This window comes from Ornithorhynchus anatinus, chromosome 17 (assembly GCF_004115215.2).
Source record: "Ornithorhynchus anatinus isolate Pmale09 chromosome 17, mOrnAna1.pri.v4, whole genome shotgun sequence".
In the NCBI taxonomy this organism is placed as follows: Eukaryota; Metazoa; Chordata; class Mammalia; order Monotremata; family Ornithorhynchidae; genus Ornithorhynchus; species Ornithorhynchus anatinus.
The window spans coordinates 11,710,089-11,733,834 of NC_041744.1; the positions used below are offsets into that span (position 1 = coordinate 11,710,089).

A 23,746-nucleotide genomic window follows, 5' to 3' on the forward strand; every position below is an offset into this window, starting at 1 on the left:
ATAAATATGATTGTGACTAACTGGCTTCCTTGAGAATGAAGGGAAACAGGAAAGTCAGGGAACAGACGTGCCGGAAAAATGTACTCTCTGCCATTTGTTCTTCTCAAGATATAAACTCCTTGAAGGTTGGGGCTGTGGCTACTGTCCAAATATGTAACCTGAGCTAGGTTGTCCCCTTCTAAGGCCTTCTTCTCCCATCCCATACTCCTTCCTCCCTTCATTCATTCAATTGTATTAATTGAGCACGTCCTGCTAAGCGCTGGGGAGAGTACGATATAACATTAAATCCTGGTTTCACAGACTTTGAGCCCCATGTGGCACACAGATTGTGTCCAACATGATCTTGTATCTACCCCAGTGCTTAGAACAGTGCCTGGCACATTATAAGCGCTTAACAAATACATAAAAAAATACATTCGGGTTTTGGCCAGAAAGAGCGGGATAGTTGCCACTGTTCTACTTGTGGGCAGGGGAGGTAGATTGTACTCTCCTAAGAGCTTAGTATAGTGCTCTGCACCCAGTAAGTGCTCAGTAAGTACCATGGATTGATTGTTCCCCTGGTAGGATTGTTGGGGATGTATGATCCTTGCCCTGAGCCACCCCTGACTCCCCAGAGAAAGAGCACGTATGGTTTTCACCTAGGGGTGTGCAGTTGTGTTCAGGGACACACATCGTGGCCCAACACTCAGAGAAAGGAGGAAACCATGCATAGGCCCCCAGTGGATGACACTATCTACGTAGGCTTGCCGAAACTGCTTCTCCAATAAGGAGGGTGGAGGAATGGCTCAATTAGAGTTGCCTTTATCGTTGGGCAGATGGGGCAGCTGCTCCGGGCCCACCGGCTCTGTCGAGGAGCCCTGTTGGCCGTGAAGGGGGCTGTTCTGCTAACCATACTTTCTCCCCTCAACCTCTCCTGTCACAGCCTAATGCTGCAGCAGTGGCCTCCGGTCTAAAACTAGCCCTGGCATCATCGGGAAGGGGGTTGTGTGCTTCAAACCTGGGGGAGAAAAGCTAACAAGCCCTTTGAGTCAGGGAGGCCCTCACGGTTTCTTCTGTTGGAGAAGCAGTGCATAGACCCTGCTTCTGTGCTGAGAAACCCTGGGGCCTAGTGAGACGAGCCTGGGCCCGGGAGTCGAGGATCTGGGTGCTAATTCCTGCTCTGCCACCTGCCTGCTGTGTGTGACCTCGGGCGAGTCGCTTCACTCCTCTGGGCCTCAGTCTCTTCAACTGTACAGTGAGGATTAGATATCTGTTCTCCCTCCTACTTAGACTGCGAACCCCATGTGGGACAGGGACTTTGTCCGACCTCATCAACCTGCATCTACCCCAGCATTTAGTACAGTGCTTGGCATCTAGTTATCACTTAACGATTATTATCATCATTTTCATCAAGGGCTCGATCTAGCCTGGGGCTCATTGGGAATATTCGTGGAACATCCCGAATCACCTCTGAAAGGAGAGTCATTTTCAAATCTACCTCCAGTAATGAATTATTATGGAACGCTGTCGAAAGACTGAAGTTGACTGTTAACTATCTGAAGTCTAGTTATTTTTATTTCCTGGGAGAAGAGAGTAAAAAAAAAAAGTTGGTATTTGTTAAGCACTTACTATGTGCAGAGCACTGTTCTAAGCACTGGGGGAGATACAGGGTAATCAGGTTGTCCCACGTGAGGCTCACAGTCTTAATCCCCATTTTACAGATGAGGTCACTGAGGCACAGAGAAGTGAAGTGACTTGCCCACAGTCACACAGCTGACAAGTAACAGAGTCGGGATTCGAACCCATGACCTCTGACTCCCAAGCCTGAGCTCTTTCCATTGAGCCACACTGCTTCTCTATATACTGTATTCTGTCAAGAATACACTTGTCAACTACAAATGACTAATTTTCCAGTCCACACAGAAATCCTTCCATACGCCCATTGACACCTTTCAGGATTCACAGAAACCTTTGGTCCAATACCATGAACTTTGAACGGTGACTCTGCCAGGCCAGCCCTGTTACCAGGGCAGCCCGAGTAAGTGTGCACTAGGATTGTATGAGCGATAATCACTTTATTCATTCCCAGTAATTCTCTTGGCGACGGGAACGTGGCTTTGCCCCAGAGGTATCAAATATTCTGTGATGGCACTTTCGAATGATTTGCAAATGCAGTCATTGTTTCTGAAGAAGCATACTTCAATTCCAAGTCAAAACCAGTCAAAATCATAAGAAGCTAGCTATCCATGCTTGGTTTTCAGTTTTCTGACACCTAGAAATAGCTGACGTGGGTGAAGTGTCTAGCTTTGATGTGCATCTCTCCAGGTATTAGTCAGATCATTCTCTTCCTCACCTCACCCAAAATATTGTCATTTCCTCAGAGGAAGAAAAAAAAATGGCATTAACATGGGCTAAAGACTCTGAATAGAATCGAACTTCAGAACTTGTCTTATGTCGTCGAGTCGTTTCCGACCCATAACGACACCACGGAAACATCTCTCCCAGAATGCTCCACTCTCCATCTGCAGTCGGTCTGGTATCGGCTTCATTTTCCCTAGTTCTCAAATCCCGGTCTTTGAGAACTCGGATTGGCACATAAATCGTTTCAGAGCAAGGAAAAATCAGACTGGGTTTGTATCACCTGGCTGAAGTGCCTAAGAAGGGTCAGAGCACCTGACAGAAAGGTATTAGTTCCTTTTATTGGATTCAGATGGAAAAGAAACAAATCAGACGTTAGTGCCTCAGTCCCGAGCGCGGGAAGGGGTGCTGGTGATTCAAGTGGATACGATCTGCCAAAACGGGTAGCAAATGCAGGGAAGTATTAGGCTTAAAGTGTTGTGCTTGAAAGGATACATTAGCTCCAGGATGGGCAGGAAACATGTCTGCTAACTCTCTTGTACTGTATCATCTCAGGCTCTTAGTAGAGTGCTCTGCATGTAGTCAGCGCTCTCGATAAATACCACCGACGGATTGGTTGATCACGAACCTGCTCTTGTTTTACTAAATGACCTTCTTAGGAGCAGATCTCACTGCCTACACACCCCTTGTTGAATTAGTTGAAAATTCCTTCCCTCTCTTTCCCTTTCCAGTAACTGCCCTTCATTTCTGGCCGCCGCCTTGGCCAGAGCGACATCAGATGAAGTCCTTCAGAGTGATCTTTCGGTGCACTACATACCAAAGGAAACAGACGGGGCCGAAGGGACCGTTGGTAAGTGTGTCTCTACGCTATTTACTAAAAAGATCAGAAAATGGCATCCAGGTTGGAGCGAGGACTTTGCACGATGTCGCCCCGGACCGCAGTTCCGAGCGACCGAGTGAAATCGTACAGGACCGACCTCCTCCCCCTGGAGCAGGGACCCAGGTCCACACCCCTTGAAGGCGTTCTGGGCCGTCTGGAGCCCCCCCAGTTTCTCCCTCTCTGTGGGTCTGCTGATGAGGTGGCCCAGGGCCCCCGGATGGCGGGGTGTCGTCCCCTTGGGTTGGTTTCATCCCACCTCCGTGGACCTACGGGTCACCTCCGTCCTCTCCCTCCCCTCCCTGCCCAGGAGGGATCCAGCTTGTACCAGTTCCCCTTTCTGGGGGGAACCCAATTCTGAGAGAGCCCTCTGAATTCCCGAGAAGGAGCGTGGCCTAACGGAAAGAGCACGGGACCGGGAGAGAGGAGGCCTGGGTTCTAAACCCAGAACCAGCCTGCTCCCTGATCGGCGAGGCCAGGGGACGGGGGAGGAGCAGATGCATATACGCTCTGAGACGAGCTCGGCTGGGAAGGAAGGGATGTGGTGGAGCGACTGAGACTCCAAATTGAAGGCATTGAGCATCCGGTGTTCTTTTCTGGAGGAGGGTCGGATGGGGACCCGATGTTTCTGACACTGAATCTGGGAGGGCGGACAAACACAGATGTGCCTCTGTGTCTAAAGAACAGAATTTGAAACGTGCTATTAAAGGCCTCTTAGCTGAGTGTAAGGCAGAGGTTTGTGGTTGGGAGAGGAGGGAGTACCAACAGAGAAACAACACTCCCTTTAATGAGTACACCACTCACCCTCGGCTGGCACCTCCCCTTCTCTCTCCAACGCACCCACGTTTCCCTTATCCTGAAAAGACCTTCTTTGGATCCCACGGCACCATCCAGCTGTCGCTTGTCCTCTCATTCTGCCCGTACCATCCCTCTCTCCACCCCCGCCAGCCAAAAGGGCTCGGGTGGGTTGTATGTGTTCCCTGCCTCTACTGGCCCTCCTCCACCTCCCTTCTGGCCCCTCCGCAGCCCCCCACGCTCAACCGAGACCACAGTTGTCCGATATCACCCCTGGCCTCCCCCTTGGCCAATCTAACGTTCTCTCCTCTGTCTTACTCCTTCTTTACTTTCTGGCTGCCTCTGCGGTAGCCTGGACGTTTGTAATAGTAATAATAATGATGGCATTTGTTAAGCGCTTACTATGTGCGACGTACTGTTCTAAGCACTGGGGGGATACAAGGTGATCAGGTTGTCCCACCTGGGGCTCCCAGTCTTAATCCCCATTTTACAGATGAGGTAACTGAGGTACGGAGAAGTTAAGTGACTTGCCCAAAGTCACAGAGCTGACAAGCGGAGCGGGATTAGAACCCATGACCTCTGGAAATCCAATCTAACCTGGGCTCTCCTGTCTCTTCTCTCTTGGTTGCTGTGACCTGGTGAAAAAAGACCAGAGGGAGAAAGAGACTAAGCTACACGATTGTGGACTGCCCCCAACCCTCCACCTCAGTCAAGCGCCCAGAGTTGCAACAGGAGGCCCAGTCGGGGATACCATCGGGGACCCCCGAAACCCCACGGGGGGTTGTAGCCGGGAGGAACCATGGTGGAGGGAAGAGGCGAGGGGCGGGTGGAGGGAGTCATAGCCCACTGGAGGGCCAGTTAGGCAGGCGGGTCGGCTGTGGTTGCCCACTCTGCCCAAAATTCGATAAGGGTGAAGTGGTTACCAGTCCAGTCCCTTAAATTTGTCCCTCTGAGTTGACACAAATGATGAGTTTTGGTAGGCCAAGTGACTTTTCTGAGAGAATTTGTCAGTAGAATTTTTACTTCAATTGCGCATGGTTAAATAAGCCTGCCTATCAATCAATGGAGGACTCTTACCCTGGTGCCTTTCCCAACTGGATGGGTTGTGGGGCACCGGGCAACTCATTTCTAATCCTTGGGCCTCTGCTTTCCTAAATTTTGAAGAAATGGTGACATCCCCCTGCCGCTTAAAGAGTGAGAGTGAGTTTGCCGAAGGGATCGGAAGTGGCGGCAAAGCCCCGTCACACTTGAGCAAGGATACCCGCACCCCAAATTGTGGGCAGTGTCTTCTCCCACCTCCTCCCCCCCCCGCCCCCACGGCTCTACACACTCTTTTTCACATTGTTTATTCAACTGTAAGCTTGCTGTGGGCGGGGAATGTGTCTGCTATATTGTTGTGTTGTACTCTCCTGAGCACTTTAGTACAGTGCCCTGCACACAGTAAGTGCTCAGTAAATACGACTGACTGGATAGAATCCAGGCTGCAGATAGATTTGGAAATGGACACCAGCAAATTTCTCTCCTTGCCTTTGTTGACCATAACTGAGTCGCCCGGACCCAGAGGGGCCCAGCGCAGAGGCCCAAGAAACCGGACTGGTAGTTAAATGTGCCACTGAAGCTGGTCTCTGCCTGGGGAAAGGCATAGTCAGTGCCCCCCGGAGGGAGATTAAAGGGAGATTAAATCCCACTGGCTGCAGGGGGGTGGGGGTGGTGACGACTGACTCAGCTGGAGCTCAGAGCAGCCACTTAATGGCTGATGAGCAATTTACAGCTGTGAGGGGGTGGATGGGCTTCCTTGGACCTCTCCACCCCGCCCCCTCCCCTTCCCCCCCCCCCCCCGTCCTTTTTTTTAATTTCAAGCGGTACTTAGTTGTGTTGCCGAGACACCCCACGCGCTCCCTGCGGGAAAGGAATATCGAACCGGGGAACCTGCCGTGACCCTCCCGCCTCCATTCTTCTTTACAAGGGGGCTGGTAGAATGCCACAAGCCACGGGCCCCCAAAATGAAAGGCTCGTTTTGTTTAGAGGAACGAATGGGGCGGGGGTGGGAGGGTGGGGGGGACTGTGGTACCTGAGATCCTCCGGGGAAAAGGCAAATGGCTCTTTGACTTGATCCAGATCAGCCGATGGGAGGAGAGTAGAAGCAGGGTCATCTGTTCTCTGGCCCCAGTCCCGTCGCCCACCTCAGAGGCCCTGCTGCTGAGCTTCCCGGACCTGTTCGCTCCTTTGGCGCTAAGGTGCTGAGCCACCGAGGTTTTCCTCCAACTCTTGCCCTCCACATTAGCTGCTCCCATCAAAAGTTATTTTCAAAAAATAAGTACCTCTATCTTCAGGTGCTCTTAGAGATGATTTCTTCTCCTCCTGCATCCATCTTCTCCATCCACCCATCCACTAGCCTCCTCCAACCATTCTCTTCTCCATCCATCCATCAGTGAACCAACTTCATCTAACCTCCATCCGTCCACCTCCTCCACTGTCCTCTTTTCCATCACCCAGCCATCAGTTAACCTCCTCCGTTCCTCCATCTCACCCATCCATCCATCCACCTCCTCTAGTCATCCTCTCCTCTGTCCATCCACCTCCTCTAGCCAGCCTCTTCTCCATCCACCTCTTCCAACTAGCCTCTTCTCCATTCATCATTCTGTCCGTCGGCTAGCTCAGTTCCACTTGCATTCATCCATTTTCTCCACCGTATCCTCTCCTCCATCCATCACCCTCACCTAGTTGCAAGCATTTACCTATCTGGCCCAGGGCAGTGCTGCGCACTCTGCAGGATTAATCCCTCACTCGTGGCACGGCCTCTATCTTCCAGAAACATTGAGTATGAAGGTCTCTCGTCTACTGTCTGCCTCCTTTTTTTCTGAGTGACCCGGGGACCACAGTGAGAGGAAAGGATGGAATGGGAGAAGGAGGAGGAAGATTCAGAGTCTGAAGCGTGGCCACTTTGGCCCACAGCGGCCCCTCCGTGGCTCGGTGCCGGCCGGGAATAAACCGACTGACCTGAGACGGCCTGCCGTTCTTGGATGCCGGCTGGGCCCGGGTTTCAGAATTCAGATTCCTACCACGTGGCGTGAATTTAATTATTCTTCTCTAAGTTTCCCTTCTTGAGGAAAGGGACATATGGCCACAGCAGGACCAATCACCATGCCAGGGGTAGAAGATGGGAAATCTAGCTTCCAGTTTGTTCTGTGCTGCCCGGCCCCTCTTGGCTGAGAGTGAGGTGGATTCTAGACTCCTGTAGCCTTTGTGGCTGGTGCTCCAGGGCTGAGTAGGATTCTCAGGCTGCCAGACTGTAGTCAGAAAGCTGGGTTTCTGGAGATGAGTGAAGGAAGAGGCATCCTCTGAGATGCTGGATGGAGAAAACCTGACGTGGCCCACCCCTGAAAATGCTTAGGTCCCCGAGGGCTTGGTTGGTTTTTTTAAGCATTTCTGTCCCTTTGCATCCCTTTGCAGGCTGCCTGGGCTGAGGGCTCTGGCTCATATCAATAGTGGAAGCTGGTAGAGCTTCAGAGGTGAGGGTCAAGTCGGCCAGATTCAAGCTCTTCCAGATGCTCACGGGGCTTAACAACCCCTCACTCGCTGGCCTCTGGGACATTTTGGACACCTCCCCTGGCTCTGCCCCTTTTTGCCCCTCTGTCCCCCTCCCTTAACTTCCCCTCCTGTGCCTTCGTTTCCCCGCTTCTGCAGTGCAAGAAACTAACTTGCCAAAAGACGTAGGTGATCTCCAGAGGCAGGTTCCGACTGACCCCTGTGGGATGCTGATTTTGTTTTTCACTGCTGCCCGGACTCGGGATTCTCTCCGGAGCAAAACTGGGGCGGCCCCAAGCGTCCGTGCTAGACTTGGCTGGGGTTCCTCTCACCATTCATTCAGTCGTATTTATCGAGCACTTACTATGTGCAAAGCACTGTGAACTAAGTGCTTGGGAGAGTGTCAGATACCAGGTTCATTTTTATTTTTGGTTTTTCTCCTATGGTATTTAAGCGCTTACTGTGTGCCTGGCACTTTACTAAGCGCTGGGGTAGATAAAGCTAATTGGGTTGGACACAGTCCCGTCCCACATGGGGCTCACAATCAATTCCCATTTTACAAATGAGGGAACTGAGGCATGGAGAAGTGAAGTGACTTGTCCAAGGCCACACAGCAGACAAGAGGAGGAGCCGGGTTTAGAACCCAGGTCCTTCGGATTGCCAGGCCAGTGCTGTATCCTCTAGGCCACGCTACTTCTCTTGGAACTCTCTTGGTTGAGGAGGAGCTGGGCTTAGCTGACGGACTTCTGTTTGGATCTCGTAAGCCAAGGGAAAGTCCTCTTTCCGGAGCGTTTATTTAGAGGCGGGGGTCGGGGTCGGGGGGGTTGTGTTTCTTCTGCAGAGATCGAGACCGTGAAACTGGCCCGTTCCGTCTTCAGCAAACTCCACGAGATCTGTTGCAGCTGGGTGAAAGACTTCCCTCTCCGCAGGAAACCCCAGCTCTACTATGAGACGTCCATTCATGCCATCAAGAACATGCGCCGGAAAATGGAGGACAAGCACGTCTGCATTCCGGACTTTAACATGCTCTTCAACTTAGAGGTAACGGGGGACGGGGGAAGAGGAGGGGTTTTAACCTGTGAATGGTGGAGTTTTAAACACTTCTCCGGCGGAGGAGAGTAGGGTCCCGGGAGCCAAGGGATGGAAGACTTCAGTCACGTGAAAACTCAGAGAAGCACCCTAGCTAAGTGAACCCTTTATTATCCCCCTGGTAGCAGAGTTCTAGGTAAGTGCACCCTATATTTCACTCCTCCCTAAGCACTTACGTCCATATCTGTAACATTTATTTCTATTAACATCCGTTCCCCTCTAGAGCTCAGGAACGTACACTGCAACAGAGTTAGCAGATACACACCCTGCCCACAGTGAGTTACAGCCTACAATTCTCCCTTGGGCAAAGCTTCTCCGGAACTTGGTCTGGAGCTATCAGACCTTCCTTTTTGTTGTTGTTTCTGTTAATGGCTTACTATGTTCTGGGCACTGTACTAAGCACTGGGATAGACCCAAGATAATCGGGTTGGACACGGTTCCTGTCCTCCATGGACCTCACAGTCTTAATCCCCATTTTCCAGATGAGATGAGTGGCGCACAGGGAAGTGCATTGACTTGCTCAAGGTCACACAGCAGACAAGTGGAGGATGGGGAGGGGGTCAGAGAGAGAGCAGAAATGATCCAGTTTATCCCAATGAGTCTTTCGAGGATAAAAAAATCTCCCTTCCTCCCCAACCCCTTTCCCACTCCTCTGACCCCTTCTAAATGCTTAGACTTGGATTCCAACCTTTGGTTGAGTGAGTTGTGAATCCCACCTAATAATAATAATGTTGGTATTTGTTAAGCGCTTACTATGTGCAGAGCACTGTTCTAAGCGCTGGGGTAGACACAGGGGAATCAGGTTGTCCCACGTGGGGCTCACAGTTAATCCCCATTTTCCAGATGAGGTAACTGAGGCACAGGGAAGTTAAGTGACTTGCCCACAGTCACACAGCTGACAAGTAGGAGAGCTGGGATTCAAACTCATGACCTCTGACTCCAAAGCCCATGCTCTTTCCACTGAGCCACGCTGCTTCTCACCTGACCTCTTAACACCCCTCGGAGTATCGTTTTTTGGGGGGTGGGGCTTGGTTTTTTAAAAATATTTGTTAAGCACTTAGAGTGTGTCAGGCACTGTACTAAGCACTGGGGTAGATATAAGCTAATTAGGGTGGGCACAGTCATGGTAACTGAGACCCAGAGAAGCAAAGTGACTTGCCCAGGGTTACACACAGGAGACAAGTGGCGGAAGCCGTGATTAGAACCCAGGTCTTTCTGATTCCCAGGCCTTTGCTCTTTCCACTGGGCCACGCTGCTTCTCTACTGTATCTGGGATTAAATTGCTTGAATCTCTGTGATTGATAAATTGAATCTGTATTACGTCTGTCGGCTTAACCGTTTTCTCGTGCAATCCTCTCACCTGTTCCGTGACGCGGTATTATGTTAAGGTCAACAGAGGTAGTTGTGTTTCCCCCACCTGTCATTTGCCAATTTTCTTCACTCAAACTTGTGTTTGAGCCCATCACTTCAGAATGACAAAGCAAAATATTCTGCTCGTTCAGATGACTGTCACGGTCGAAACAGTGCTGATAGTGGGTTGCTGTATCAGGCAGCTAGCAAGAAACAGCGTGGCCTAGTGGATAGAGCACGGACCTTGAAGTCAGAAAGATCTGGGTTCTAAACCTGGCTCCGCCACTTGTCTGCTGTGCGACCTTGGGCAGGTGACTTCACTTTTCTGTGCCTCGGTTACCTCATCTGTAAAATGGGGATGAAGACCGTGAGCCCCGGGTAGCACAGGGACTGTGTCCACCCGGCCGATCTTGAGGGTGGCGAGCTCCCAGCTAACCCGATTGCCTGCTCGTGGTGTTTCTGTTGACAGGACCAAGAGGAACAGGCCTACTTCGCGGTGTTTGATGGGCACGGAGGGGTGGACGCTGCCATCTACGCCTCCATCCACTTGCACGTGAACATGGTGCGCCAAGAGATGTTCCCTCACGACCCGGCCGAGGCCCTCTGCCGCGCCTTCCGGGTGACAGACGAGCGGTTTGTGCAGAAGGCCGCCAGGGAGGTGGGTCTCTCTCTCTCTCTTTCTCTCTCTCTGTCGGTCTTCCAGGGGCTTGAGTGCCGAGGCCCTGGCCTGGCCCAGTTACTCCTGAAGCTGCCTCCCCTTCCTCTCTCTCCCCAACGGACCGGATTTGAGCGCTCTCTCAAAGGCTCCTCCTTGAGTCGGGTTGGCCTTCTCCCCAGCTGAGCGGGGGGGGGCCATCCCCAGCCTTCGACGTGGGTGTTTCTGGGGTCGTGGAGGCAGTGGCTCGAGGGAGACCCCGACAAAGCTTCCAGGCCGCCGCCGAATGCGATGGATGGGCGGGGCCCCGGAAAGTGTCCCATCCCCACACTGTGAGGCCCAGTTTAGGTTTACCATTCTCAATTCCCTATCTCCTCTGGTCCCCCCCCAACCCCGGGCTCCGCCACTCCCCTTACCGCACCCGGCAAGAGACCCCACCTCAGCCACACGCCCGGCCCTTCCGAGGGAGAAGCTGGGGTGGCCCCTCCCAGGAACGCTCCTTCGAAATGGCCCCCTGCAGATCCCGGCAGGCCGGGCCGGCCACAGTCTGGGCATTGAGTTTCACGGATGGCCGTCCATGGCCTGATTCCCTCCGAGTGTCGGGGAGGATCTGTGTCTCCTTCCCGGCCCACAGGGTCGCATCATCTGAGGGGGCCTGTTCCGGGCTAGCTGTTTGAGGCTGCCTATTCCAGGCTGAGTCTTTAGCACCGGCCAAAGGCCAAACCGACCTGGCTGACGTTGGGTCTTGGGATCCGGGGGAACGGATTTCAGCCTCATGAATCACTGCAAGCTGTGGGGTGTAATTAACCCCGGGGCAAATGGGAAAGGAAAAGATTCACTCCCCCACCCCCGCCCCTGAGTAATTACAGTTCCTATGCAGGGAAAGAAAACCACTGCTGCTCTCCAAGGACTCACATGCATTAACTCATCAGGGGAGTGGGCGGGATGGGCTAGGACATGAAAACCTCACCCCTGTCTGACAGCTGGAGATATTTAACTACATCGAGTCTGAAAGCAGTCTGGGCCAAGCAGAGGCCCGACCGCACCTCGGGCCCCGGAGGAAGAGGGAGGCCGAGGTGGAGGTGAGCCTTGGCTCCTATAGAACAGAGCCTTTAACGTGCCCAGGGCAGCGGCATCCCTCTGTGGCGGCGGGTGAGCCTCCAGAGTCTGGGTGTCATTGGCGACGCTGCCCTCCTCCCCGGCCCTCAGACCTCAGAGGGGGGCTGCTGGGGAATGGGCTTGCCCTGAGCGGGACCCCTGCCTTACTTAGACCGGGCTCCCCTGCCGACTCTGAGGGGCTTCCGCCGAGCCTCCGACCGCCGGGAGGGCCAGAGCCTGGGTGCGAACGTGTCGGGAGGGTGGGGAGGGACCCTCTGGCCGCCAGATCTCTTGAGGCCGCCCCGTTCTCGTCCCGCCACCTCTCCCGCCTTCCTCTGGTTTCGCTCCCGCAGAGACCTCTGAGGATCGGTGCCGCGCTCCTGCCGCACCCTGTCCATGTGCTCTGCCCAAAGCTCTCGTGCCCCTCGGCCGCTCCAATGACCCGCCTCGATCTCGGCCAGCTTAGGACCGGGTCGGGTTGCTTTTCTCCGTCTCGTGCTGCCGTTCGCTGTTGGCTGCAGAGAAAAAAGGAGCTATTCCTGTTGGGAATCAGCCCGACCTCCTGTTCTCTCGAGAGAGTATGCGCGATGGAGGGTTTTATGATGTGTTCCAGGGGGCTGAGCTAGTGAAAGAGAGAGTGTGTGTGTTTGTGTGTGTGTGTGTGTGATGTGGGAAGACCTTCCCTTAGTGGGCGAGAACTTATAAGACACTCGGGCTGCAGAAAGAACACGAGCAGTGAGTTGTGATATCGGGTGCTTAGGGAGCCTTTCCCCGCCTCTGACTCCTTGGTTCCGACGCGGGCCGGGGTCTCCGGGGACCGGAAACCGCCCCCCTCCGATGACTCACGTCAGATGGATCGGTCCCCTCTGTGCCGCAGCAGAAGGAATTGAGGAGGCTCGGCGCCAGCCTGCCAGGCCGGGTACCCGGCTCCTCACGTACTGTTCCTGAAGCCCGGGCCCCCAGAAACAGAAAACACGGTTCCGGCGTCTCACTTTCACCGCAGACATAAATGGTCCTCGTATGGTGCTGGCACCGAGCCCGGCTCCCCTCTGGGGTCCGTTGGAGCATCAAGCCCCTCAGTGCGCTGCAGCCAAAAGCCAGCAAACCCTCGGTGGCCTCTTTGGCCCCTCCGATTGCACCTGTGGTAGGGTCTGCTTCTTCTCCAGAGGCCCTCCTGACTGACTGTGATGGCCGGGGGCGGGGGGGCTGGGGGCAGGGGAAAGGGAAAAGTGCAACTCGGGAGTCCCAGCGTGCAGTCCACGTCTTTTGAGTCCTGTGGGGCGGTCGGCGGGCCGAGGTAGACACGAAAGTGAAGAGGGCGCTCTCTGTGGGGGAGTTTGTGGGGCCTGATTGTTGGCCGACCTGGTTTCAGAGCCTGCGCTGCGGAACCACGGGGGTGGTGACCTTCATCCGCGGCAATATGCTCCACGTCGCCTGGTTGGGCGATTCCCAGGTCATGCTCGTGAGGAAAGGCCAAGCGGTGGAGCTCATGAAGCCTCACAAGCCTGACAGAGAGGTGAGATGGGCCCATTTCTCGGCGGATGGCCCCAAGGCCTCTTCCCAGCTGCCCTTCCGGTCCCTGACTCCACTCGGCCCCGTTAACATCATCCCCGGGGGACTGGGCTTACTGCCTTCCCTTCATTTTCCAGTCACCCAGTGTGGGGTCATTGGCGGAGTGTTTATCGCATTTTTCTATTGTCCTCTTCTTAGCGCTTCATAAGTGTTCCGCACATAGTAAGTGCTCAGTAGAGTCCATCGACAGATCGATCGACAGTGAACGCAGCTCGATCTGCACACGGGCCAGTATCGGGCCTCCCTTTCGACTAAGGGAATGGCCGACGCCGAGGCGATGGCTGACAACAGCTCTCTCGGTGACCTCACGCCTTTTGCCCTTCGCTTTTTTCACTGGTCTGTTTTTTGGGAACCGAGCCTTCCCGCCCCGGCACCCGTTATTTTTAAAAACGGCAACCTCTTCCAGCCGTGGCTTGTGGTTGTGGCTCCCTGGGGTTGAGCCGAGGCACACGAGGAACCCCGCCCCCCACGTCGGCTAAAACGGGTCGTGTGGGCTCGGATGTTTTGGAGAGCGAAAAGCGATGCAAGGACCTCAGGGTTCTTAATGGAAGTTTATGGGGGTTATTTTTTTTTCCCTGGAAAGATGTCCGCTCTAGGCCCAGATCTATAGAGAAACGGGCATAGAGCAGACGAACCCATCCCACTCCGTCCCGTAGACCCTACCCCCCACCCCACCCCGCACGTACCCATTCCGATTTGCCTCCCTCCCACCTGATGGAAACCATCTTGTTCTGTCCCCTTCGCGGCCACGCGATTTAGGACGAGAAGCAGCGGATCGAGGCCCTGGGCGGCTGTGTGGTCTGGTTCGGGGCCTGGCGCGTTAACGGAAGCCTGTCGGTCTCCAGAGCGATTGGTAAGAAAATCAAATTCCATTCTCCTCCCCATGGTCTGCTTTCCTCTCGTTTCCCAAGGCAGCATATTCATGAGGACCTTCCCCGCCCACCCCCGGGCCCCAGGGCAAACATCAACTAGGTTGCGGCCCCGGGGGCCATCGATGCTGGGATGACCCCCGCTAAAAAAGTCTTTCCCCCGGTTCCCCCTGACCCCAGTTTATGAAGAAGGTGTCAGCGGGGGACAGCTTGTTGGGAGAGAGTGGTCCAGCCCCTCCCTCCCCAGTTAGGAAAAAAACACACCAGTTACCCTAACAGAACCTCCATTCCAGCCACCTGCTTTGTTTTGGGTCCAGATGGGATTCTTTCAGGTGAGGGTTACTACCCCCACTTTACAGATGAGGAAACGGAGCTTCAGAGAAGTTAAGGGACTTGGCTGGGGTCCAACAGCAGGGCAGGGGCAGAGCTGGGACCAGGCTCCACCAGGGTGGGCTGGGGAGGTTAGACTAGGGAGAGGCGGCCACGTCCCCCCACTTCCTGGCTCGGAGCCGGCCTGGGAGGCCGCTCCCCACCCCGTGGCCCGCCGGGTAACCTCAGAAGCCAACAGACCTTACGCACGAATGAGTCACGGCTTGAGATCAAACCCCACAGCTGAAAAGGAAAGAAAGCTTTGAGACGCCGAGGTTTTCAAAGTACGGTCTCTTTCATGCTTCTCGAAGGCGGGGAGGTGGGGAGGCCCCTTGGAAAAGGGAAATCCACAAGTAACCTCCAAACCCAATTTTCACTCAATACCTCTCCCTCAAACAGCAAAATAGACTGATATGAGGCTCCCCTCCTCCCCGGGTCCCTTCCCTGGTGGAAAGGTGACCTATCAGAAGGCCTCGGGCGTAGATACCCCCAAGTTAGCCTGTCAACCTCTGAGTAGTTACAAGTTGATTCTCCTCTGCACTGGAACTGGGGGCTGAAATTTAGTAATGACCGGGAAGGTGGGGGAAAGAGCTAAACGGTGAAATTCATATTTCCAAAGTCACTGCTCTGCTGAATTTTTGGTTTGGCAGCAGCTTTCCGAGGTCCTGGTCCAGACCCACTATCTCCTCGGGTCTGTGGCAGAGCTATGAAGCAGTGATTTTTTTCAATGCAAAAAGAACTTATTCGGCCGAGAAGGAAGCTAGGTTCTCCCCCTTTGAAGTGTGTAGGACAGACAGACAGGGAGGCCGGAGCCACGGAAAAGTTGAGCAGAGGAGGCAGTTACCCCCGTATCCATGCCCGGCAGCAGTAACCCTCTCCACCTGACAGAAAGAGGCCGGGGAAGGGCCCAGGGCAACCCAGAGCAACCCAAAGCCAGAAAAAGCTTCCCCCCAGCCCCAGCTTCTTCCTCCTATGATGGAATCAGAAGCAAAGTGGCCCTGTTGGAAAAGAGCCCGGACCTGGGTTCTAATTCCGGCTCTGCCCATTGCTGGCTGTGTGACCTCGGGCTTCACTTCACTTCTCCGAGCCTTAGTTCTCCCGTTCACCCTCCTGCGTAGACTGTTGAACGCCACTGACTCGTATCCACCCCAGCCCTTAGATCGGTGTTCTGCACGTAGCGACCGCTTAACGCACACCGTAAAAACCAAACCAACCGGAGTCGTCGTAGAGGGTCCCAGAGGGAAAGCCCAACCTAATCCTGGCCCGCTTTCGTTTTCCCGCCCGGCCAGGGGACGCCGAGCACAAGCCATACATCTGTGGAGATGCGGACTCCGCCTCCACGGTCCTGGACGGGTCCGAAGACTACCTCATCCTGGCCTGCGACGGCTTCTACGACACCGTGAACCCCGATGAGGCGGTGAAGGTGGTGGCGGACCACCTGAAGGAAAACAACGGCGACAGCAGCATGGTGGCCCACAAACTGGTGGCCTCGGCGCGGGACGCCGGCTCGAGCGACAACATCACGGTGATCGTGGTCTTCCTGAGGGACATGAACACCGCCGTCCACGTCAGCCAGGAGTCCGACTGGACAGAGAACTCGTTCCGAGGAGGGCAAGAAGACGGCGGGGACGACAAGGAGAACCACGGAGACTGCAAGCGCCCTTGGCCTCAGCACCAGTGCTCGGCCCCGGCGGACCTTGGCTACGACGGGCGGGTGGACTCTTTCACCGATCGAACTAGCCTGAGCTCGGGTTCCGAGATCAGCGCCCTCCAGGACCCGGGCTACCTCGACCTCGCCGGAGCCAACCCCGGCCGACCTCCGAGTGCCGGCTGGGGACCGGCTGTGGAGGCGTCTGGGCCCGGAGGGCCCGAGGGGGCGGTCTGGGCCGACGCCGCGACGATGGCGGAAGAACCCGGAAGGCCGGCGGCGGACGGACGGGGTGACGGCCGAGAGCGTCCGGCTTATTTTGGCTTGGATCCCGCGGGGCGGGGCGGCCTCCGCCCAGAGATTCTGTTTCCGGTCTGGCCGGGGCCGGAAGGTGGACGCTTCGAGCCCGGGGAGAGGAGAGGGTCTCGCGATGCTCACTTGCGTCACTACGATTATGCCAGGAGGCGGCACGGTTTCAGGGTCAAGCCAAAGTTTCATTCCTTCCTCTTTGCTCGAGAGCCTCCCCGCCGGGCGGGCACCGGCCGATCTCCACTGGTCCTAGCCGGGCGGAGAAGCAGGCTGCTGCCGAGACCGTGTCTGGTGGGGAGGCCCGATGGCTGCCAGAGTTACAGTGGGAATGTGCTGATGATGCTGAGGAAGAATGACTGTATACCTTACCCCAACTGGCCCTGGAGCTGTCAAATCTAGCACTTCTTTAAAGTAGGTTAGCCACACATGACCCCCTTTAGTCCCCTTTAAGCCCCGAGAAAACTGGCACCCTCCTAACCAGCGAGGTGGCCCAATCAGAACCATGTGTTTCGTATTAGGATTCCCCGTAAGGCTCTTCTCTGTAAATAGCTGTCTAGAAATGTAGACTAGTGTATCGGTCCCAGGGGAAAATACTGGTAACTCCACTACCTAAATTAGCCCTCGGTGTACTCCCACACCTCTGTCCATCCTTAACGCGTGCCCCTTCCTCTCTCTACTCCCCAACCCCCCCCGCCCGGCCCATCTCCACACACCTCTAGTAGACTCCGCTTAGCTGGCTCCTTTGACAAGATGCAGTTAGGAAACAGTTTTAAACATTCGACGCAACAGTCAACAGCCCAATATTCCTAAAATGTCTTTGGAGCAGGACTCTTAGAGAGATGCTGAATTCAGATTGCCAAACTGGGTGGAGGAAAAGGGGGGGGGTCCCCAAAAGCCTGGGTGCGTTTCTGGGCTTTAACTTCAGGTTTTTGTTACCGTAAATGAACGATCTATAGGAAAAGACTCACTTTTTAGGTAAAAGGTGAAAAAAGGTATGGATTCTTAACGAGTCAGGTAGGAAGTATGGAAGACTGTGGCTGCATCAGATTGAAGTATATCATCCTAAGAGGTCAGCGGTTGATTTTTTTCCATAACTGAAGAGGCCGGATAGGGGACCGGCTGATGTGGTAAAGTGATTCCCTCTCGCTTTCGTTTACTAAGGGTTTCTTATCCTTTATTTGGTGCTCATCGGGGAATCGTTCATCACCACCGTTGTTTTAGGCCACTGCTTTACCCTAACACGAAGCTGACGGTCCTGCAGCCAGCTCTCGTCACTAGTGGGACCTTCGTCTCGGTGGAGCGAACAGGAACTGGTGCCTGGAGAGGCTGTCCAGGTACAAGCGCCTTCGTGTTTGGCATTTTAAAAATCCCTGATTTTCTATCGATTCAAAAAGGAATTTGGTTCTCTAAGTTTACGGAGAGCGGGAGGCGTGATTGTTCTACAGAGAAACCCTGGATTTCAGGGGCGTTAAGCGCTTGAGTTTTGTGAGGTTTCAGTCAGTGGAACGAGGACTCTGGAGCCCTAAGGGTTGGAGGCCGAAAGCTCGGCCCACTGAGAACTCAGAGTCTCTGAAGGGCCGGTGAATGCAGAGGACGAGTCGTTTAGCGGGGTGGGGACCGCAGAGTCCTCCCCCACCCCTGTCCAGTGCTGTGAGGCATGCTGACTTCTCTGCTCCTTGGGAAAAAGTAGGCCCCTAGGTATTTTTTCATCGATTCTTCGGATTGAAGCTTGTCTTATGTTTTCATCATAGGGTAAGACTATCAGGGTCATGAAAGGAAAGAATTAAGAGTCTAACACGGCAATATTATCCATGCAGCAAAATACTAACTCGTGCCTAGACTCCCAATTTGTTTAGTGTCATTTGTTAATCGTGGATGTGAATGTAAATCCCGAGAGTCACAGGAGCAATGAGTGATCGGTGTTGTTACGGTGTACTTTTTTGATTTCCAGATAGATTCATTTAGATTCTAACTAGTGATTGCTGCTGCTTGAGAACTTAAGACTTGCATTCTGCTGAGATCGAGGCTGGTTCTTTTGGTAGATCTTTGAAAGCAAGCTGAAGCGGTGTTAAAAGCTGTGAGCCAAATGGGTCCCAAATGCAGTATTTGACTTTTTCCTGCTTTTCTATCCGACACATACACACTTAGGGATCTGGTGGATCTTACCTCTTTCTTTTTTCCCCGAAGCCCTGAGCCGCCTTTTAACCAGCTTGCAGGTGCAGAGTGTCTGTTTCCAGTAAGATTAGCTAAGGAAACCTGAGGAACCATGGGGCAGAGGCAGTGGGGATTGAGGGCCCTCTCCCACCCACCTCCACCCCGATTTTTACACTTCGACAATAAACCAGAAGTGGGTGGTATGAAGTTATTGCTCTTTCCCGCCAAGAGATGAGGTAAGTGCAAATTTCAGCTCTAAAAGAAACAGGCGGGCTTCGAAAGGCAGACAGACAGGCAGCTGTGGAGAGAGGGAACTGAAGAGTGGCTTTTTCTGCGGGAATGGGTTGCCTGGCCCCAGCCTATCCCTGCCGATCACGTCTCTAAGGGTGTGGTTTTCTAAATCGGGTCTTCTAAGACACATTCATGCCATCTCTCATAGCCCTAGCCCTGTGGTAATGAATTAACCAGTAGTTCCAGGGTGGCCACGGTCTAAACCGGTATTGGTTTTTTAAGAAGAGAACAAAAAAAACAAAAACAAAGAGAAAAAGCATTCTTTTCTTCATCGCGGGCATATAGAATAGTTAGGTGCCATTTGTAAGGTAACTCCTTTAAAATCCTATACTACATACTATAGTAGTGGTTTTTGGTCTGATATACCGCTCTGGATCGTACACACTAGACAAAAAGCAGTGCTTTGTGAAACGCAGTGTTTTATCTTCATGCCGCTGGTGATAGGAAGTAGTCTTCTTCAGTTCAAACTCCTGTGCCCTTATCTGCTGCTTGCTGAAGTAAGCAATAAATCCTCCTCTAATGGTATTTAAGCACCTCCGTATCTTGTACCCTCTGATGGTGAGTCTGGTGCCAGTGTTGAACATTGTAGACAGATATCAAAGTATCTATAGGATGTATTTATTAACTTACTACTGAGGCTTAGTCCGTGAACCGTGTGTTGTATTTTTAGTCACTGTGTAACTACGTGGTGGTGATGGTGGTGGTGATGTTGTTTGAACAAGCAATCCTTTAAGAGCTGCAGTATCCCCTTTTCACCCGAACACCAATCTGCCTCGGTTTCAGTGGATCGGCTTCACGGGTCAGGGAAAGGAGGGAGCTAGGAAGAGAGAAGAAAGGGGGTGGTTTGGGAAGTGGACTTCAGGCCTCCAGCTTCAACTTTTCCAAAAAAAAAAAAACCTCGCTTCTAAGCTCTTCACTGTGAGTTTTAAAGGGATTCAATACCCCACTTACTGTTTCTCTGCATTCGCTTTGGAAATGTGCAATTTAGGCTACAGGACAGCACCACATCCCAGTGCTGTTGACCCCCACTTTGACTTAGACTAAAAAGGTGGGTAGAAACACACACACACACACACACACATGTAAATAATTTTTCTTTACCTACAAGTGCCATCCATTGTCCTTGCAAATAAGGAAACTACATTCCTGCCCTTGGCCCACAGAGCAGTCTCACCTGCCTAATTAAAACGAAAGTGACCCTTTCTCCGAGGACAGTGTCAAAACTGAGTTTAACTTTTTGCCACATTTATAGTGGTTACGTTGTCAGCACTGCATTTTCATGCCAACCCCACTCCACTGTTAGAACACCGTGTCGATGAAAAGCGCAACCTTCTATGGGCAAACATGATGCGTTAAAAAAAAATACATTTCAGTGTTTACAGATAGATGCAACTGCTGTTAGAGTTCAAGTACCCCCCTGCACACACACCCACCACCCCAGGCTGGCTGTAGCTCAAGAAAGATTGATCTAAATTACTGGTTGTGGTTCAGCACAGATTTGTCTGCTCATCTGCCGCTCTCATTTTGGCCAGGCTATTAAAAAAAGGGGATACTTCAGCTTTGCTCATGCCTATAATTTAGGCCAATCTTTCCTTGAAACCTGGCGCCAGGGAAAAAAACAACCAAAAAACAACAAAAAAAAAGCATTTCCTCCCTTGTCTCGTGTGTGATAGGCAGTGTGCAGAGGGCCGCCCCACCCTCGTTTCTAGCTTGTGGAAACTTAAATGTTAAAGTACTTTTCAGTGGGGTTGGTTGGTCGGTCGGGCTCCAACCACCACCTTGAACAAGCCTATCAGCTGCCGCTATTATAACAGAAGAAGTATTTTCCATGAAAAAAAGAATTTAGTTGAAAAGGATTCTTCACGTCGCTCAAGTTTTCCCATAACTACATTTAGCTGCCAACGGTTGGACCGTTAACTTGGCCGGAGAGCAAACCGGAGCCAGGAGAGGAAAGCCCAGTGAGCAGGTTCTCTTTCGGTAGGACTCTTCAAAATCGGTTTTGGAGCTGGGTTAGCTATCTGGGGGTGAGCTTCAAGTCTTACACTGGGTGCTCTTGGTGAGAGAGACATGATGTATTCTCTTGTTCATGACATTTCTCTGCAATGAATTCTCTGTGAAGTGAATCGGTTGAAGCCAATCCTTTCTTACAAAGTCTATGGAATTTCTCCATTTGCAAACCTGCTCTACAGCTCGCTCGTGGGCTGAGTTGTAATCATGTATTCTCACCCGTGTTTTATTTTTAAATAGTTCATTCAGGTAAGAACTATGTTGAAACTCTGCCAGTATCTTAATAAAACACAGCAATTAAAAAGTCTGTCCATCTCCTTTCTTTTTTTGTTTAGAGTAAATGCTGTTTGCTTTCCTCCTGCCTTCAGGACTCTCTCTACTTGGATGTCGCCGACATCCCAAACTTAAATCTGAAATGGAACTCTTCCTCTTCCTCCTCCTGTCTTCCCCTTGACTCTCCTGTCACCAAAGACACCGCCACCTTCTTCCCTCCTCACAAGCAGTTCAACCTTAAATGTTATCCTCAACTCATCTCTCTCATTCAACCCGCGCCTTCCATCTGCCACAAAATCGGTTCCACCTGCTAGCTCCAGAATCCACCCTTTTCCTCTCCGGCCAAACCGCTACCACGCTGACCCAACCACTAATCACTTCCCGCTTTGATGACTGCATCCTCCTTCCCTGCCTCCTGTCTCTCCCCTCGCCAGTCCACACTTCACTCCACTGCCTGGACCATTTTTCTGAAAAACCATTTCGTCCACATCCCTGTCTTCCTCAAAAAGCTCCAGTGGTCATCCTTCCACCTCAAACCCAGCCATCAGCTTTAAGGCGCTCAATCCTACCTAACCTCAATGACCTCCCACTCCATCCCAGCCTCACACACTTTGCTCCTCCTCTAACACCAACCTGAAACTCATCTCCATCTCACTCATCTCTATCTCCTCTCTCCCACTCCTGACCCCTTGCGCACATCCTCCCGCTAGCCTGAAACTTGTTCCCCTTCATATCTGACAGACCACCACTCCCCTGGTCTCCCAAATCCTTCTAAAATCACATTTTCTCCAAGCTTTCCCCCACTAACCTCTCATTTCTCCACTCTAGGCACCCTCCTTTCTGCCTTACCAATGGATTCGTGTCTGTTCCCCATAAGCACTCAGATACTCTCCACAGCACCTATGGACCCTCACTCTCTGGCGCTCCCCCAACCTGTAATTAATTTTAATGTATGCCTCCCCTACCTACATTGTAAGTTCCTTGAGAAGGATCACGTCTACTGCTTCTTGTGCTCTCCCCTGCATTTGGTCCAGTGCTATGCATACTACGTGCTCAATAAATGCCATCGATTAATGCTGCAGAGGAATGGAACGTAGAGGACGAGAGGTAGACCAACCTAGCGTGCAATGATCGAGAGGGGTTGCCGTTTTCGGGCGGAGTCATCGGAAAGACCGGATACCAAGAAGCAGTTTTGAAAGCCCTTCCAGGTGGCAAAACAGCAGCACGCCAAAACCTATTTTTATGTATACAGTGGGAAACAGAGTCAGTCGGGCAGAAGGCATTTCAACACCACCAATTGCAGGGAGAGGCTCTGACTGCCCAAAAGCAGCAGCTTAGCAAGTGAAGCACTGCTTCACTTAAATTACGTGGGTGGGAATCAGCTTAAACACAATAACCTGAGTCCAGAACCGAGACGCCTTCCACGTGGTCGGCTTACCAGCCTTTAGCCTTCCCACTGGCTACTGGATGGAGCCTGCCCTCCTCCTCTTTCAAAGTCGACTAGAAAATGAGAGGAAGATTACAATTCACTATCAGGATAACCAACGATAAATAATTCTTCTTTATGCAGCTTCATCCTTCTATGTACCATCAGACTTGGAGTCTTTAAAGATGCGGTAAGCTGAGTCCTGAAAACTTCTCTGTTCTTTGATTTTTTTCTCCAAAGAAAACTCTCTAGATTTCCCTGCAAACATAACACTTATGAGCAACTTGGCCGACAGGCTCCACTTTTCACCTGCTTGCAGACCTCGCTTGCGTTTCCACACTATTCCCCTGCCTGCCATCCTGATGGATCTAGGGTTTTTACCTAGAGAGAGCACAGACAGAATGCAGACATCGACGGCAAAGGAAGGTTCGGGCTGTTTAGGGGTCAGAATGAGGAAACAGAACATAATGGCTGAGGCACTGTTGTTATTAAATACAGCTCGTTAACCCCTTTCATTCAATTGTACTGATTAAGCACTTCCTGCGTGCAGAACACCGTTCTAAGCGATATATTGGATGACAGAACAAGTCTTCTCTCTTTTGTGCCCCACCTTCAGCTAGCTGTTAGAATAAAAACTGAGGACAGACCCACACATACAAGACTACTTGCTTTGTCGATCTGTTTTTTTTGCACCTCTGCTCCCCAACACCAAAATAGGTCCCAAAAACCACACACAAAGAAGTGCAAAGCCCTCGCTCCTCACTTAATGTGCTGCTCTTCCAAGCAGGGGAGAGCAAATGAGAAATCGTCCAACAGCAATGAGTGGCTTTGTTAGGCCACCCACATTCTATCATTGGTTTCTATGAAGGCGGGCAAGTGCCTTCAAAATAAGCTTCTCAACCTAGCTAGTCTGATCACTTTTTCCAGGAAAGCGAGACTGCTTACCTAAGATCGCTTATCTGCACATAAACCCAAATTTTCCATAAAGTAAAGACTGCCCAACATGAAATGTGTTCTGGCTTGTAGGAGAACTACATGGAAAAGGAAAGATGGAGCGTAGTCTACACATCAACACCCATCTCATGCATCAAAGCAACAT

At 52.3% G+C, this 23,746-nt stretch overlaps 1 protein-coding gene and 1 long non-coding RNA gene across 2 annotated transcripts in view; one reads left to right on the plus strand and one right to left on the minus strand.

The window, feature by feature from the left end:
- Positions 1-21,255, plus strand: part of PPM1E (protein phosphatase, Mg2+/Mn2+ dependent 1E) — a 120,856-nt gene extending 99,601 nt beyond the window's left edge. The window contains exons 2-7 of the mRNA XM_029082093.1: positions 3,069-3,187; positions 8,379-8,578; positions 10,446-10,634; positions 13,102-13,245; positions 14,061-14,154; positions 15,829-21,255. Of these exons, the coding sequence (XP_028937926.1) occupies positions 3,069-3,187; positions 8,379-8,578; positions 10,446-10,634; positions 13,102-13,245; positions 14,061-14,154; positions 15,829-16,895 (1,813 nt within the window). The 3' untranslated portion in view covers positions 16,896-21,255. The remainder of the gene's footprint in view (positions 1-3,068; positions 3,188-8,378; positions 8,579-10,445; positions 10,635-13,101; positions 13,246-14,060; positions 14,155-15,828) is intronic.
- On the minus strand, positions 19,544-23,491 carry LOC114817830. The gene is made up of 3 exons (XR_003765691.2): positions 22,660-23,491; positions 22,339-22,455; positions 19,544-19,758 (listed from the first exon to the last, which is right to left on the minus strand). It is a non-coding gene; the product is annotated as an uncharacterized LOC114817830 (long non-coding RNA).
- Between the last annotated feature and the right edge of the window lie 255 nt (positions 23,492-23,746).